At 43.4% G+C, this 16,924-nt stretch overlaps 1 protein-coding gene across 1 annotated transcript in view; it reads left to right on the plus strand.

The window, feature by feature from the left end:
* LOC133124869 (neurite extension and migration factor-like) overlaps positions 1-16,915 on the plus strand; it is a 71,623-nt gene extending 54,708 nt beyond the window's left edge. The window contains exons 2-3 of the mRNA XM_061236406.1: positions 2,497-2,618; positions 12,795-16,915. Of these exons, the coding sequence (XP_061092390.1) occupies positions 2,543-2,618; positions 12,795-16,915 (4,197 nt within the window). The 5' untranslated portion in view covers positions 2,497-2,542. The remainder of the gene's footprint in view (positions 1-2,496; positions 2,619-12,794) is intronic.
* Positions 16,916-16,924: the final 9 nt, after the last annotated feature.

A 16,924-nucleotide genomic window follows, 5' to 3' on the forward strand; every position in this document is an offset into this window, starting at 1 on the left:
TTACTGTGAAAGTGATGGAAACACAAGTGCTATTACTGATGCCTTTTGTCCTTGTTTAGTGTCTCCATGAAAGGCAATGAACAATATACCGTATATGAGGAATCTTAACTGCCAATGCTATTACTAATGTGCAGCAACCTAAAATACCCAATCACTGGAATGCTGGGAACCACGCAAAACAACGTAGTTGGTTACAAAACCCTTGTTATTTATTCATCAATGACGTGGGTAGAGAGAACTTTTTTTAACTAGTCGGAGCCTTCAGATGATTTTCCCCTTGATTGAAGGGCTGTTAGGGCTTTGAAAATAATGCATGAGAATTTCTCTCTCTTCTTCTCTTAGTCTTTTCCTACATGAGTGCAGTCTCTAAATCCTCCCTGTTATGTTCAACTGTACGTGCTGCATAAACTTTGGGAGTGAGCTATGGATCACATACAGAGGTCTACACTGAAGTGGAATATTACCAGTTTGAACAGTGCTATACTTGTGAATGAAAAATGGTTTTGACCTTTTTGTGTAATGTTGCGTGACTTCCCATGCCATCATCATGCTGGAAGTATTCCACTCTTGCTAGAAAGAGTGAAGAGTGGATTTTCATAACAAATCTATCCAACCTCTGTTCTGGCATGTAGTCTCTCTTTCATCAGGGCCAGTTTGCAGGTGTTCCCAGAGTATGTGAGATTCTAACTATTGGGTACTGTACATGTGTGCATTAAAGTTATCTTACCCCTTCCCATCCAAGGAGCAGTGTTTTAAGGGTCACTGATGTCCTGGTCATGTCGGAATGATTGCTGGATCCCTGGCTTGCTGTACTTTCTGGGATGCTGTTTCATCTTATTTCACAGGGCCATCTACCCCTTCTGCCCCCAAAACTTTTAGTGAACATTGGTGAGCCGACCAAGCAGGGGGACAATCAGATGCAGTCGCTAGCCTGGCTTTCTTAGCGCAGACTATCTGCTGTCTGTCTTCTTCTTGCAAATGGGCAAGGCGGGCACATGGAGAGAGCTACACGGTACGCCGGAGGGTCAGAATAGCGTGGGAAAGCGGACGCCTCTGCACTGTTTGTTGGAGCCCTGTGGGGATGGATATTAGCAGTTGTGTGTGTTGGGGCACCTAAAACTGCTGAAGGCTCACCCTGGACCACAAGGTCCTGTGTTGTGGCTTGTTAGCCCTCCCTCACCCACTTCCCAAAGCAACATCTCACTGAAACACCCCTAACTGACAGGGATAGGGGCCAATCTGACAACTAGAAGAAGCTTATTGTGCTTTGGGCTGAGTTAGCACAAAAACTGAAAACTATGGTATGGCATGGCATACCAACTGTAGGCATATGAAAACAAGAACACTTACACAAATGTGTTGACAAAGCAATGTAGCAGTTTCAGTTAAACTGAAAAAAGAGTGGTGGGCCTATGTTGTTGCATAGCCAGCAGCAAAGACGTGGGGTGTGGTAATGTGCATTAACTGCCATTTAACAGAGGTGTAGGCTGGCTGCTGATGTGCAGATCCAGGAAGATCCCAGGGTGACCTGTATTATAAGGGACAGACCAGTTCATCAACAATATTCCATCCTCCATTTTGTTTGTGTGACTAATTGCACGGTGATCAAGGCTAACTGACTATATGTTATGACTGTCTGCCATTAGAGGCCACACTAAGGTTCTCTGAATTATGTCCATACTGACTGTGCTATACATCTTGATAACTTTCAGGTGCCTCAAAAGAACAGCTTGTGAAATACAGCGTTGTATGTATGTGCTGCTGAAATTAAAAGACAGACAGCAAGCAGCCAGACACATTTGAAGCCTGCTTGTGTTCCATTCCATTATTCTGTGTCAACATGATGTGTATATGGACTTATTTTACACCATTGTGTGCTTTTGTCTTTTTTTTCTCTGCAACTGTAAGGAAAGGCAAAAGAAAAGAAAATGAAAGAGTTCCACTGCACTGATCTGTTGTTTAATCCTTAGTGGAATGGGTTGTGATAGGCAGATATAATAGGGAAGATTGAAGGGATACTACCAGAACTGATCAGACTAACCACAATCTTTCAAGTACTGTACAATGAGTGCTCCCAAAGGGTTAACAACTATGAAATCAATGGTAAATGGAGTTTGAAATAGCAACATCTTGCATTGCGTTGCCATGGAGATTGTAGCCGTGATCGCATGGGGCTTTATATTTACTTACTGCCTGGTAGTTCTGATGTTAGTCTCCGGCGTGGATGTGTGATACAATTAGTGTAGAACAGAGGGTGTGCGTGCCGCCCAAGGGACCCCTCTGATGTCTCCTTTAGGCTCTGCATGCATGCGCTACCAGAGAGGCATTTGCACCACATACAGAGTGACAAGGCACCAGCAGCCATTCTGAATCAGGCCTGTACGAATGTGAGGAGCAACTGATGCTTTTGGTCCTTTTTGATTTGGCTCTGAACAGGTGTGTAGCCCTCTCTCATCCACTCTCTCTATTTCTCTGTCTGTGGTCATCTCTGTACAGGTTGGGCAGTGGTAATGATGCATGGGAGCAGAATCTGGTCACATTGATGGATGTTCTACAAGAAACCAACCTCGCTGTGCAGGCCCTGAACCCCACACGGATCAATGCGGTGGACGAGAGTGGTAAGCAACCCCCCTCACCCCATCTCTACCCGTGACAACACCACCCATCCAAGCTTAAAGTGACCGGCAGCTGCCTGTGCAACCCTTCCTTTGTGACTTTCAGCTGGCTGAAGGACTAGGATTCTGGTCAGATCACAGTCGAAAGCCACTAAAATATTTCATTGATTACGATTCACTGATTTATGCAGTGGTTCTTGTCATCTGTTTGCTTTTGAAATGATTTTCATGAAGAAAGCATTAGAAACTATTGTAGTTTCAGGTGTTTATGTATGGGATGGGGAAAATAAGAAAGAATGAAAAAAGGTTCTGTGTTTTGACACTTGAATGTGTGTCATAATGGTGTCCTATTTTGGCCTTAGTGATTTAGCTTCGCATTTTAACCAGCTGCTGCTGATGGACAAAGTCACCTGGTACAACAGGTGATTCATGATCCTGTCAACTCAGTGGCTCCAAAGAAATTAATTAAGACCTGAGCCATAATGAAGAGTGAAACCCCATAGATCTACGTACAACGGACTCCACTGCTTTATGATGAAAATTGAAAGTGGAATTACTAGCTCTTATTGCTCCCCTCCTGTTGCCACATGAATTAGAAATGTGCTTCTTTGTTCAAATTAGCTGTAATGTAGGCTTGGCAGTGCTCCAGAGTAATCCCAGTCCCCAGATCTGGAAATGCTCAGTCAGGCTCCAGAGTCACTTTTTGAGCGACTGTTCAAGACATGAATAAGAACAATGTATAATTATTATAATTTAATTTAGCAAATCACTGTTTACTTAACGGAGCATACTGGTTTGCAACACTGGTCAGATTATCTCCAGAGCTGGTATTATTTTAAAATAATATCACTACAGATAATGTGTTTTATTTTGGCACATTATAATAGAGGTACTTCTATATTGATATAATATTTTCAATATTTTACTTATAACTAACTTACTATCTATTATGCACATTTATCATCCCATTTTCCTTCCTTTCCTTCTCTAGTACATGCATTTAATACTGTATCTGATGTTGTGTTGAGCTCCATCTCCAGCCAGTTCCATTCAATTTTTTCCATTCTACATACAGTTTTTTTTAATTTGTTGATTTGTGTTCTATTGAGCTTGGAGTTCTGCCCACCCAACTAGAGGAAAATGCTGAGATGACTTAAAGTGTCTTCTTCTGTGGAAATGAAAATATGCTTGATTGAGGCAAAAGAGAAGAGCTTCCAGAGTTGATCCTGATGAATCATACAGCAATTGCTTCGCTTTTCATTTTTAGCATCTTGTTTGGACAAGGAATAATTGATCCTTCTCCACAGTTCACATCAGCCATGTGCCACGTGCTGGGCTGCTTCCAATCCACCTAGCGCATTCCTGGGGGTGCTTGGTCATGCAATAGTGTTATCTGTGGTTCTAATACAGTGGCTTCAGAAAGTATTCAGACCACATCAGTTTTTACACACTTTATTGTGTTGTAGATTTAATTTTGAATAGATAAAATTGCCATTGCCAATCCACACTCAATAAGCCATAATAACAAAGTGAAAACATGTTTTTAGAATTGTTTTCAAATTTATTAAAAATCTAAAACTGAAATCTTTCATTTACATAGGTATTCACACTCTTTGCTGTGGCACTCCAAATTGTGGTTCAGGTGTATCCTGTTTATTTTAATTATCCTTGGGGTGTGTCTAGAACTTGTGTCTAGTCCACCAGTGGCAAATTGAATTGATTGGATACAGTTTAGACGGGCACACATCTGAGTATATAAGGTCCCAGAATTAACACTGCTTGTCGGGACAAAAACCAAGCCATGAAGGAACTCTCTGCAGACCTCTGTGACAAAATTGCGGTAAGGCATAAATCAGGGCAAGGGTATAAAACACTTACTAAAGCATTGAGTGTTCCAGCCCCTACCTTTTGGTGCCACTAGATCAGCACGTATTTTGGCATGTATTTTTTCCAATTTGGTAAAATCCTTTTCACTTTGGCAATGAGTGGCGCTCTCGTAATTAGTACCCTCGTGCTGACGACTGATTCCAATTGTCTTCCGCCTGCTGTCTGATTACCGATTAAGGTCAGCTGCGTGTCTTTCTATTTAAGCCCTGTGTTTCTTTGACTTGGGGCTTGTTTATTATTTCCCCATTTTCCATTGCACGTTTCTGTCTTATTTTCATTCATGCACTATGTAAGGGATGTGACTGCACCCTTTTCTGCATGCTTGCTCTCATTTGCTGTTCGACCACAGAGTTGGTTTCTGCCTTGTTTAAAAGCTACCTTTAGGAAGGAAGGAGCTCTAGGCTGAGTTAGGATGTACCTAGGAGTACTGAGGCCCTCTGGTAATGAAAAGACTGGCTCAAACTCCCTGCAGCTTTGATCAAGCGTAAGAGATAAGACAATGTTCACCCTATCCGTATGTCGAGCTTGTTGTTGGCGCTGCTGTGTGTCTGTTTCCCGTAGTGTGCTGCTTCCAAGTTTGACATTACGTTTTACTTTAGTATAGCGAGGTGTTTCCTTTGTCACTTTCTAAACAAATTGTTCTCTGTTTTTGTTTTCGTCATAGGTTATTGTTACATATTGCACTAAGTCTCAATATGCCACTGTCAGAGGTAACACCATTATCAGAGAGAGCTTTGCGCACCTCCAATAGTCTGGGGATCTACATTGGAGATCCTCGTGGTGGATTGTGTATTTAGGTTACTTCCGCATTAGTCTCCTGCCTGAGATACTTATGCTCTTCGTTGCCTTCTTAGTGCATGTTTGTTATTCTATGTATTACACTAAGGTTAAATGCGCCTCCCAGCGCCTCCCAGTAAGAGCTTTGCGAACTCTGATTGCCCGGAGTTCTATGTTGGAGATCTTCATGGCTGTTTGTGTATTTATCTCGCTTTCTCCTAACTCTCCTGCTTCCTCCTGCTAACTTCTCCATGGTCAGTGGAGCTGAGAAGCCCACTGTATTTGTTTTAGTCTTAGTGTATGTCTGTTATGATTCTCACACATTCTAAATCCACGGTTATTGGAGAACCGCCCCTCTTAGTGAAGAGTTTTGCGGTACTCACCGACCGCCCAGGGTTCTGTGTTTGACAACCCTTGGCGTGGTAGATGCACTTGTACGTCTCCTGCACGGTCAGTTGAGCCTAGGTGAGTGTCAGGTGAATCTCTGTGGGTTTCTGACTTCTCAAAAGTCAAGTGGTGTACGTGATCATTGGAGTGTCACCCCTCTCAGTTTTGCAAACTCGCCAATACACCGTCAATCCCCGTCAGTTGAAATAGAGTTTCAGAGATCTGAGGACACTTGAGGACCTCTGGGGGCAGTTTTGGGAAAACTCAACTCAAATTTGTCGGGATCTTTACCATATTTCTTTTGTCTTTTTTATTTTATTTTAGTGTAACTTGTGTACCCTATATGTTAATTTAAGTCTTCAACCATGTGGGTGCAGTGAAGTTAAAATATTGACACTTTTATAGGACTAGTACAAAATAGGTGGAAATTTCCCTCTAGCAAATGAGGAAATAATTTGTGAAAATACCATCATATAGCTCGATTCTGTTTTGCCAGATTAAATGTTTTCTCTATTTTATTTTTTGCATAATAACAAGCATCTTGATGTGCAATTTTTTCAAATAGGGCTATGCTCTATATTTTTTGCAATTAGTATGCAAGAGCAAAATGTAAGCAGCTGAAGAAGATCCCATCCTCGGTTTACTTTAATTTGCATTGGGTCAGTATGATGCGAGACTGGGCAGATGTGCCAAAAAATTTGGAATAGGAAAATATGCACAGAACATAATGTAGCGTTGCAGAACTCCCACTCAGCTCAGATGTTTCTAGAAAGAATTCAGGATATTATGTACTGGAATACATGATTGTAAGGCTGACAGTGTGGCACAGTGATTAAGATACTGGCCCTCTAACCTGGGACTGCTGGTTCAGTTCCCAAGTACATTGTCCCCTAGAGAAGGATCCTTAACTGGTATGGCTTTGGCAAACATCCAGCTGGACAAATGATGGCACGTAAAAATTTGTAAAAACGATGTAAGTCACTCCGCCTAAGGGGATCTGTCTTGTACTGAAAGCAAATAAATTATTCATGATAATATTACTTATATACCAGCTGCACTAGGCATGATAGTTCACGCGTAAACCAATAAAACTGTCATTAAACCAGGCAGAATTGCAGGTCTTATTTTAGCAGTGAACCTCCAAAATGAACATAAAAATACAGTTTGATGGTTTCACAAGCAAAAACCATTTCTGTTCTCATGGGTTCTCATCCAAAACCTATATTATGAAGTACCAATGCTTTTCCAGTTGGGGAAATTCTTCAGAATGAAATTCAGCAGAAGCTACTTTCAAGGACCTAGCCACCTGGGTAGTGTGTTCAATAAAAAGAAAATGTTGTGAGAGATTGTAACTATTTCTACATGGCAGGTTACAGTAAACTGATATGATACATAATCAGAAATACAAGTAGATAGCCATGCTGTAAAATCCAGCTATGCTAAGCTGTCATAAGCTGGTCTAGCTGGATATGAGCTGGTGAACTAGCATGGCCAAGTTGGTCATAAAGCTGGACCAGCTGGGTATGAACTGGTCAACCAGCTAGTGCTGGTAGCTTGTCTCAGTTGGTTCAGTTACGATGCCATTGCTTTCGTGCTTTTGTGAGAATAGTGACCTTTTTATTTTAGGCATGTCATTTTCAGTCTTTCAAACCCTTAATTCTTAAAGGGTTAACTAGCTTCTGCTAACACCCTAATGGTTGTTCTGCAGTACACTAGCATGCTGACAGGGAGCGCAGTTATTGAAAAGACATCAGAAATGTCAAGGCAAAATCTAAACAGACAAAGAAAAATGGAAGCAACAGTGTTTTTGTTCAGGTCAACTATGAAATGGCATGACAATAATAATGATTATTAAAACAAGACCTGGGAAACTTGCTGTTTTGGCTTTATCATCTCAGGAAAATATATGCTCTTTTATGGGTAAAAATTGTATTGGGTTTGTATGGGGTATTTTATTTATATTTTTTAAATAATGATCAAATATGAATGAATGAATGAATGAATGGAATAATAAAGCACAAGCTTTGCAACCGCGTTTTTTCATTTACACCACAATATAAACAACTTGGAGGACTCATGAAATCTGTTTGGATCCTACTGACAAACCTACTTGTTGATAAATCCCACATTGTTTGTGTCAAGTATTTTCTGATGATTGACAATCAAATGAATTTGGCTCACGTTGGATAAATGATATGTCTTGATATGTGATTACAAAAAAGTTTGGTGGTTTTCTTCCTGATATGTTTTAAGAAAAAGCCCAGGAACATAAAGTTTAGGGCACATTTTCCTTACTAATGTGACTACTACTACTACTACTACTACTAATAATAATAATAATAATAATAATATAGCTGGAAGCGGCTGGGTCCAAGCACGAATAACACAAAATACCTGTCTCTGATGAGTCTTGAAATTGAAATGTAGACCAAAGTTACAGGCAAAAATAGGAATGATATATACACATTTTAAAAGTGCATTGTTGCCAGCCACTTTGGATTACAACCTATTTTTTTGTAAAGACTCATAACTTTTAATCTTTTTAAAATCTTTTTTTTGCATTCAAGCACTATTTTTGATGATGGAAATCAAGATATGACAGAAATTCTATCTTATTCAACCCTCTTTATTGAATGGATAAATACTGACTTATGGTCAAAAATGCACAAAATGCGCCTTACATGAAGGTGGCGCAATACAGCAGGAAAAAATAGTGGTTAAATCCTTTGTAGCCTTGTAGTCAAATACATCTGTGAGAGATTAATTCCATCGCAGTGTTCAGGAGTTATGCCTTAATGTTTACATGTATTCGTCCAAGACAGAGCATATCAAATTTGACATAGTCAAATAGTTAAGGAGTTATAAGAATTATTTTGTGAAATTTTGGAAGTCAATTCAAAGTAACTAGCTGATGACCTGTCAAGTTTCATGAGTACCTAATTTTGAATACATAGCTCATTATGTCAAATATGTGCCACACCCTAAATTTGATTGGCCTATAGCAATGATAAGGAATACAGTCATGGTAGTCCTCCAAATTTGGAGGTAACAGAATGAACGGTCTAAGAGGAACCTGCAAAATGGTGGAAAATCTAGGCTTCCATTTGCCTTGACCCAAAGAAAAACAGGATTTTTTTTTCCTAGTCCATATGGTTCAAATGTTATAGGCTAGTATGTAAAAGTGCTTGTTATAGTGCCACCAACTGGCCAGTCAGAATAATTTGTATTGCCTGAGTACTTTCAGGCCAGGAAAAATAATTATAAAAATCTGAAAGCCTTTAGGGTTCTAGCACTTAGCAATAACAATAACAACAACAACAGCAACAACAACAACAACAACAACAGCAATAATAATAATATAAAACGGTTTTCCTAACTACAAAATGTTGTACTGCATTTTATTTTGTTTTATGTCAGTTTGTATTGTAGCATGAAGACCAACAAGGTTAAATTACTTTCTTTTTTTTCCCAATCTGAATTTGCAGGTCTTAAATGACCTTTGAATTCTTATGACTGAGAAATGATGAAATATGTGTCTATGAAGCAGGAAATTATGGTAGCATCATTACTGGCAGATAATGGAAGCGTGATTGTCAGGCTACCAAGTAAAGGTTTTATAGATCTGGCCCTCAGTGTTTGTGTGGAATTATTTGCCATTGGAATTTGGATTGCTGAAGGCCTGGCTGACCAGTAGAGTCCAGCCTTCTCACTTCTGCAAGATTCCATCTGCCCAAGTGTATCCATGCACTGCTCTCAAGAACAATAGCTCCTTTAAAGATTCCTTTTATTCAGAACCTCTTTCAGCAATAGTTTGCACCAACTGGTTGTCCTTCTCTCCAGAGCTCTGTGTGTTGCCATGTGTCTTGTGTGTGTTGTGGTGGGTGGGGTGGGTGGGGTTGCATAATGGGTGTGGTGTGGCAGTGAGGCCATCTGTCTCTACTGTCTCTGACATTTAAATGGTAAATGGTTGGAATTTATATAGCGCCTCTATCCAAAGCGCTGTACAATTGATGCTTCTCATTCACCCATTCATACACACACTCACACACCGATGGCGATTGGCTGCCATGCAAGGCACCGACCAGCTCGTCAGGCGCATTTGGGGGTTAAGTGTCTTGCTCAGGGACACTTCGACACAGCCCGGGCAGGGGATTGAACCGGCAACCCTCCAACTGCCAGACAACTGCTCTTACTGCCTGAGCCATGTCACCCCACAAACTCCTCAGCTGTTCCTCAGTTGAGTTCAACCCAGAGATTTGTCTTCACAAGCCTCCAGTAGAGACACAAAGCCAGGTATACTGTACACACAGGGTTATGCACATTCACAAACACATACACATGCATATAGGTGCACACGCATGGTACATGAACACAGATTAATAATTAGTTATTTAGCTGACACTTTTATCCAAAAAAAACAGTTGATTAGACTAAGCAGGGGACAATCCCCTCTGGAGCAATTTGTGGTTTAGGGTAACAGCTGTGCGGATCTTATCATGGCTACACCGGGGCTTGAACCATCAACCTTCCATCAGCCACAACCCAAATCAGACATGTATGCATGCACGTACACACGCATGCTCACACATGCAGTATGCATGCACGCACATGTGCACACACACACACACACACACACGCAAGCACAGACAGAATTTTTCCCTGCATCAGACAATAATGCAGGAAACATATACACACAAATCAATGCTACCTGTATAAGTCTGAAATAATATGCCAATAAAAAACCCACTATTTTAAAGAGAAGAAAATTCAGTCCTACTCTAGGACATTGAAACTGGACATGCAAAATGTGGAGTAAGGTTTTATGGACCATTGAGTCTAAATTTGAAAGTAAGAATGATGCATGTATGCCACTAAATGAAATGAAAGACTCAGGACCATGTCTACAGCCATCAATCAATCATGGTGGAGGATCAGTGTGAGCTTGAGGCTTTATAAAAACTTCTGGAGTTGGTGATTTGGTTGAAAACATAATGAATGCTGATAATTACACACAAATCTTAACATACTGTATCATGTAATACCATCTGGACAATGTTTGACTGAGAGCAAATTCATTCAACAGCAAGATAATGACATGAATTACACTGCTAAGATCAAGCTGCTGGTGTTCTTTGAACAATGCACTGGCCACCTCAGAGTCTAGACCTCAACAAAATTGAATGTGTTTGGGATTACTTGGATCAGGAAAAGTAAAGATGCAACCAACTTCTAAGTCTGGACTGTGTGGTGTTTACAAGAAGGAAGGAAACATATCCCTGCAGATCTCTTTGAAAGAGAAGTCTCCCAAATAGAATGGAAGCTATAGTAAAGACAAAGGGTGGACACACTAAATACTGAAAGATATTGTACAGTTGTGGAGGTGTTTGTGTAATTGCATGTTAAATATATGTTTGCTGCATCTGACACTGTAAAATAACTTGCATTTAATGGCTGTTTTCACTGGAAAGTAAATAAAAGAAAGGGTGGCCGACAGTAAGGACACACATATGGACACAGGTATGCATGCACACATACACGCACATAATGCATGCATTCCTGTATGTGTTATATTATTCTGACAAATGATTCAATATAAAAAAGTACTATATGGATGTCCATACTTCACATACAGTATATATATATATATATATATATATATATATATATACACACACTATATTGTTTTGATTGATAACAATGGCTTTCCTTTACAAAGAAACATCCAAGGAGTGTAGTTAATTCCGTTTACATAGATATTTGATTCATCCAACACCCTGAGCAGAGGACATTTCCTTTCATTCACCACTGCTATCAGTGGCAGTGCAGCACAGCATTTGGCAAACTATGCTTGTTACCAGGAGGTTGTAAATTTAAATCTCAGGTAAGGGTACTACTTTTGTGCAAGGAACATGGTGCCCAAGTTGCTTCAGTACATATCCAGCTTTATAATTGGATGACACAAAGACAATATGAATCCCCATGGACAAGGACATCTGCTAAGCAAATGCTAATAGTCTCTTTCTCATCTCTGGTGGAGGAGGGGTACACATTGAAGACTGTTGGATATCTGAAAGAACGAAGTATCTTGTATCTTTTTTTAAATTAGTATGGAGCTTAAACAGGGAGCATGCAGTCCATGAACAGAGAGGTTTCACTTTATATTACAGTTATCTTATTTTTTGTATTTATGTCAAGCAACCCAATTCAAAATAACAGTAGGTGTGGGTAATATTCTTGTTATCTTTTTGTATTTGTGTACTAATACTTAAGAATTCATTTATTGTTAATATGACCATGGCCGCAATTGAAAATCTTCTTCTACAATGTAGTCACCTGAACTAGAGCTCTGAGGGTATATAGCTTCACACTAGACATGCAGTACATTTAGAAAACTCCCATTCCCTTTTTAATGAGAGGTACTGCTACAAAGTTTCTCTCAGTTTTTTAAATAGCATGCAATAGTGTCTTATCTGTAGTAGCATTGCTCTGTGCATTATACTGGTCTGATAAGTGCATAGTTGCTGAAAACTGATGGGCACAGAGATGTGGTGATGTGTATCAAGGACACTCCTGTACATTGAGAGATGGTGAGATTTTCTCTCCAACTCTTAAAGCCATGCATTTTGCAAATGCTGACTGTCGAAACCTTTCCAGTTTATTTTTAAACCGACTGCTTGAGGGTAAGATATAAAGCAGGGCTAGTAGCTATTTGTTAAATGGTATTCAGCACATGGAAGTGCATTTCCCATGTGTATATACCTGCCTTAGCCACAGCTGACAAATTTATGCCAGGCAAACAAAGCTAATAATTCTTGTAAACCAGCTGCCGTTATTGTTTAATTATACAGCTCTTCAGCTGTTGAAATTAAAAAGATTCAATGAGGGAAGAAAGGAACATGTTGTATTATAAACACCAGGAGTAACACTTGAGGAAATGTACAATAAAGCATGATAAAGGATATATTAAAGATTTTATCACCATTGTTTGTAAAACTGAAGCACAATCAATGTTTAATGAAATGGTCCAAAAAAAGGCCAGTGGATGTTGGGGACAGTAAAATATAGAAATGGGAACCAGCTGACCACATGCCTCTGATATTGTCTGTGTGCTTGTCTTCCTCTCCGCAGACTCACATGACCTGGGAGGTCATCTGAAGCTGTACGCCACCGCAGATGGCGCCGCCACTCCCTTCCCTTTGTCAGTCGCTGCAGTGAGCGTGCATAGAGCCAGCCAGAAAGCCACCCTGACCTCCAAGGAGCCGTGCACACTCAGCCCACCCTCCCCTCTGACTGAGGTCCCCGAGCACACCGCCGATGAGTCCTCCACCCATGCCATCGCACTTGCATCCAGTGCGGCCAAGGCCGTGAGCCCCTGGTCCCTGCCAGAGGATTGCGAAAAGCCCCCCTTCGCCATGATGGAACCAGGGGCTGTCTCCGCACTCACAGAGGACTGCCTGATGCAGCCAAGCCGCACCTGCCTGGGCTGCTTCATTGAGACGAAGGACGCTGCGGACCCTGAGCCAGGGCTAGGCCTGAAAATGGGGGAGATGAACCAGGACTATGATGCTTGCTCCATCCCAGACATGAGCATGCAGTGCATGAGCTCCAGCGACACTGCCCACTATGGAGACCAGCTCCTGGCTGACCAGCTGTTGAGTTTCCCTGGGCACAAGGGCACCGACGAGGAGAAGAGGGAGGAGGAGAAGTCTGATAGTGACTCAGATGACCCTGCCTCCAAAAACCTGTATGAGGGCTTGCTATTGGACAAGTGCAATGGTGAGGAGGCCCTGCTGACCAATCCGAGTCAAGACTGGGGCTACTTTGAGTCCTTCATCAGCGAGAGCAAAATGGAGCTGCTGGACCTTTGCTCCAAGAATGAGCTCTCTGTCAACCTCTTCTCTGAGGAGGATGTGGATAACTACATGTTTGATGATGACGATGATGACTCCACTCTGAGCAGTGACGTGTGCTCCCTAAAAATACGCTATGAGTCTTTCCAGGACAATGTGCGGGAGAAGACCAATGCTGTCCAGGAAGAGGCCCAGTTCAACTTCTTCCCCAGCGTCCTCCTCAACTGTTCCAAGAAGGATGGCGCTGTAGTTAGAAAGGATTCAGCAGGTCTGCAGCTCAAGGAGGAGGAGATTCACTTGCAGGGGAATGAGGTCAAGGAGGTGAAGAATGGCAGCCCTGCCGATGAGACTCCTGACACTAGCCCAAAAAGACACTATATATTTGACTTCAGCAATTCCACTGAGGATTCAGGGGAGTACAGCGATGACAGCTCCTGCACTGGCTCCTCCTTGGACACACTTCGGGAGACCAAGGGAAGGAATCGGTTCTTGTCCAGGGAGAACTCCAGCTCCTCCAGCCAGCTGAACTACGGGCTGCGGGCAAAGAGGAAAGTACGCTATAGTGAGGACTACCTGTATGACGTAGACTCCATTGAGGGTGAGAAGAACACTGTGGAGAAGCGTGAGAAGCCACCTGTTGGGCCGAAAAAGGAGGAGGACGATGACTGGTGCCCAAAGAAGAGACGAAAATCTTCCCGTAAGGAGCCCCCTGTGATAATCAAGTACATCATTATCAACCGCTTCAAGGGAGAGAAACACATGCTGGTCAAGCTTGGAAAAATAGATCCGACAATCCCGACAGTGAGTTTAAGTGAGGATGCGATGAGCAAATATAAGAAGCTGGCTCCTCTGAAGGACTTTTGGCAGAAGAGGCGGCGGGACCTGGAGGAGCAGCGTAGGTTGACTGCGGGCGATAAATGCAATTTTCATTTGAACGGCCGCAACCGGCCCTTTAGTTCGAGGCCCCCAAAAAGGAAATACAAGATTGCAAACAGGCTCAGGATTCAAAGAATTCATACTGTGGAGCAATCAGTACACAAGCAGGGCTCCTCTTCTGATCGCAAGCAGGAAAGCAGCGCCAAAGAAGAGGCAGCCCTCGTGGGCATGCCATTAACTGTAGCAGCCCCCAGCCGTGCAGCCACATTAGGCCTAAATGACATCACGCACACCGGGACACTAAGTAGCAGATCACAAGAGAGGGCGGATAAGGAAATGGGAAATAAAATAGTCAGGATAAGAAAATTCAAAAGTGAAGCCAGATTGAAGAGCAAAAGAATGAAAGCCCTGCAGGAGGAGGCCAAAGGCATGGCGGAGCTGAAAAATCAGGACTCCACTGGGAGCATGAAGGATGCCGCGATTGACTCTGCGGCAAGCAGCCCCCACTTGTGTGAAATTCACACCGCCACCACGGCTGAAAAATCCACTTTCATACCAGCCACCTGCTCTCCTGACAAACCCGTGCCATCTGTGAACGTGGCTACCAGAGTACCAGTCATCCCCGGGGGCTATCTGCAGACGCTGCTAGATGCCTCGGATTCATCGGGCAGTGCAGGAATCCCCTTTTTCCCCCAGCAGGCCACCAGGCCATACCAACTCGGCCCTGCCCGGGAAGACAAGCAGTTTGCCTCTCTCCAGCTCGCCCAGAGCTGCGTCCTCTCCCCTCCCTCCGAGTCGGAGCTCCAGCAGTCCCCCCAGAACCCTGCGGGACAGGCAGAGCCAAACTTCGCCCACGTGTGGCATTCGCAGCTCGGCTCCGGCCAGCCTCCATTCGCACCTGACATTCCAGAAACCCCCATTATGCCGAACAGCTTTCCTGGCCCCGTGCCTCTGCCAATGGCAGACAACTTGTCTGTCTCAGGATACAGCCAGCTGAACTTGGACTGTGACAGACTGCTCTATGAGAAGAATTATCTGCCTGAGCAGCCTCTGCAGCCCAGTGCTGATTATCAGGCGTGTCAGGTACCGTGTGGAGAGGGACATCTACAGTTTCAGAGAGGCACGCTGAATACAGACAATGGCAGGCTCATCAGTTTTGACTCAGTGGGTTCGCTGTCAGCCACTTCCAGCAATTACAGCTCCCTGAGTCTGAAGTCCTGTGAGAAGGACAGTGAGGATGATATGAGTGATAACTTCCTGGCCCATTGCAGCCCCAAGCTGGTGATCCAGCAAAGCATCGATGCCATCACACCGCTGAGGGAGTCAACGGACCTGCTGGACATCTCTAACTTCACTCCTGATAAGTTCCGGCACTCGTCTCTGTCAGAGATGTCCCCTCCAGACACCCCTAATTTGTCTCCTCAGGTGCTGGGGCCTGAGTTGAAATTAGGGAAGGGTTTCCAGGAGGCCGGTGACTTGGTACTGAGCGGAACTGCGGAGATGAAGTGGAACTGCGGCATGGCACACCAACCAGAGCACCAGGCAGGTGTGTTCACAGTAGAAAGCCACCAATTCCAGTTCCACACCTTCAACGATGAAGACAGTGCAGGTCTGGGCGAGAAAAACACCACTTTGGCCGAGCAGGCCAATCAAATGGGGGGCGGAGTGAAAGGTCAGAGGTCAAAGAAGAAGACCACCAACAAGCAGCAGAATGCAGGGCAGGGCCTTGCTCCAGAACAGAAGGGGGCAAAGAAAACTAAGGCGCCTAAAGGTCCCAAGACAGAGAAGGGCAAAAATCCACGGCAGAATTCTAGGACATCCAAAAAAATGAAAGCCCTGCTGGATGGAAAGGCTGGTAAAGGCCAGGCAGGGGGCTCTAAGTTGCCCCAGAAATTCCGGGATGGCATGGTTCCCCCAGGCCAGATGAAAAACAATATTTGTTTTCCAGGCGGGGGAGGCCTGTCGCTGTCTGGGGACTGGCCCCTGGTTAAGGAGCCTGGCACCAGCTGGTCTGAGGGCAACAACCTTATGGATGATGACCAGCGAGAGTTTGAGGAGCCCTCCAACATACTGTCTAACATTGCCTCTGGGATGGCTGAGGTCCAACGGTTTATGATGGCCTCTATCGAGCCGCTGTGGGGCCCTACTTCTGAGGTCTGCCAGCCCTCTGAGTCCAACAGCCTCAAGCTTAAGACCCTGAAAATTCTGGCAGGCACCTCACCTGATCCAAAGAGGAAGGGTGCTGTGTCCCCAGGAGGTTCAAAAGGTCGAAAGCCGACGGGGAAAGGGGGTAAAATCCAGGCAAAGCTAAATGCCTCGCACCCATTTTTCCCCCCTCTTGCTCTGGGCTGCAACATGTTCGACAGACCTAACATCTGCGGCCCCAGTGCCAATGGGCCTGCACACAAAAAGATGTACCGCCACAAAACCAGCGCAAAATTTCCCCGGGTTGAGAGCGTTAAAGGGAAGCGAGACCCGAATAAGGACATAGCATTGATGGCCTCTTTTGAAAAACTGAGGTAATATTTCATA

Source organism: Conger conger, chromosome 3 (genome assembly GCF_963514075.1).
Source record: "Conger conger chromosome 3, fConCon1.1, whole genome shotgun sequence".
NCBI lineage: Eukaryota > Metazoa > Chordata > Actinopteri > Anguilliformes > Congridae > Conger > Conger conger.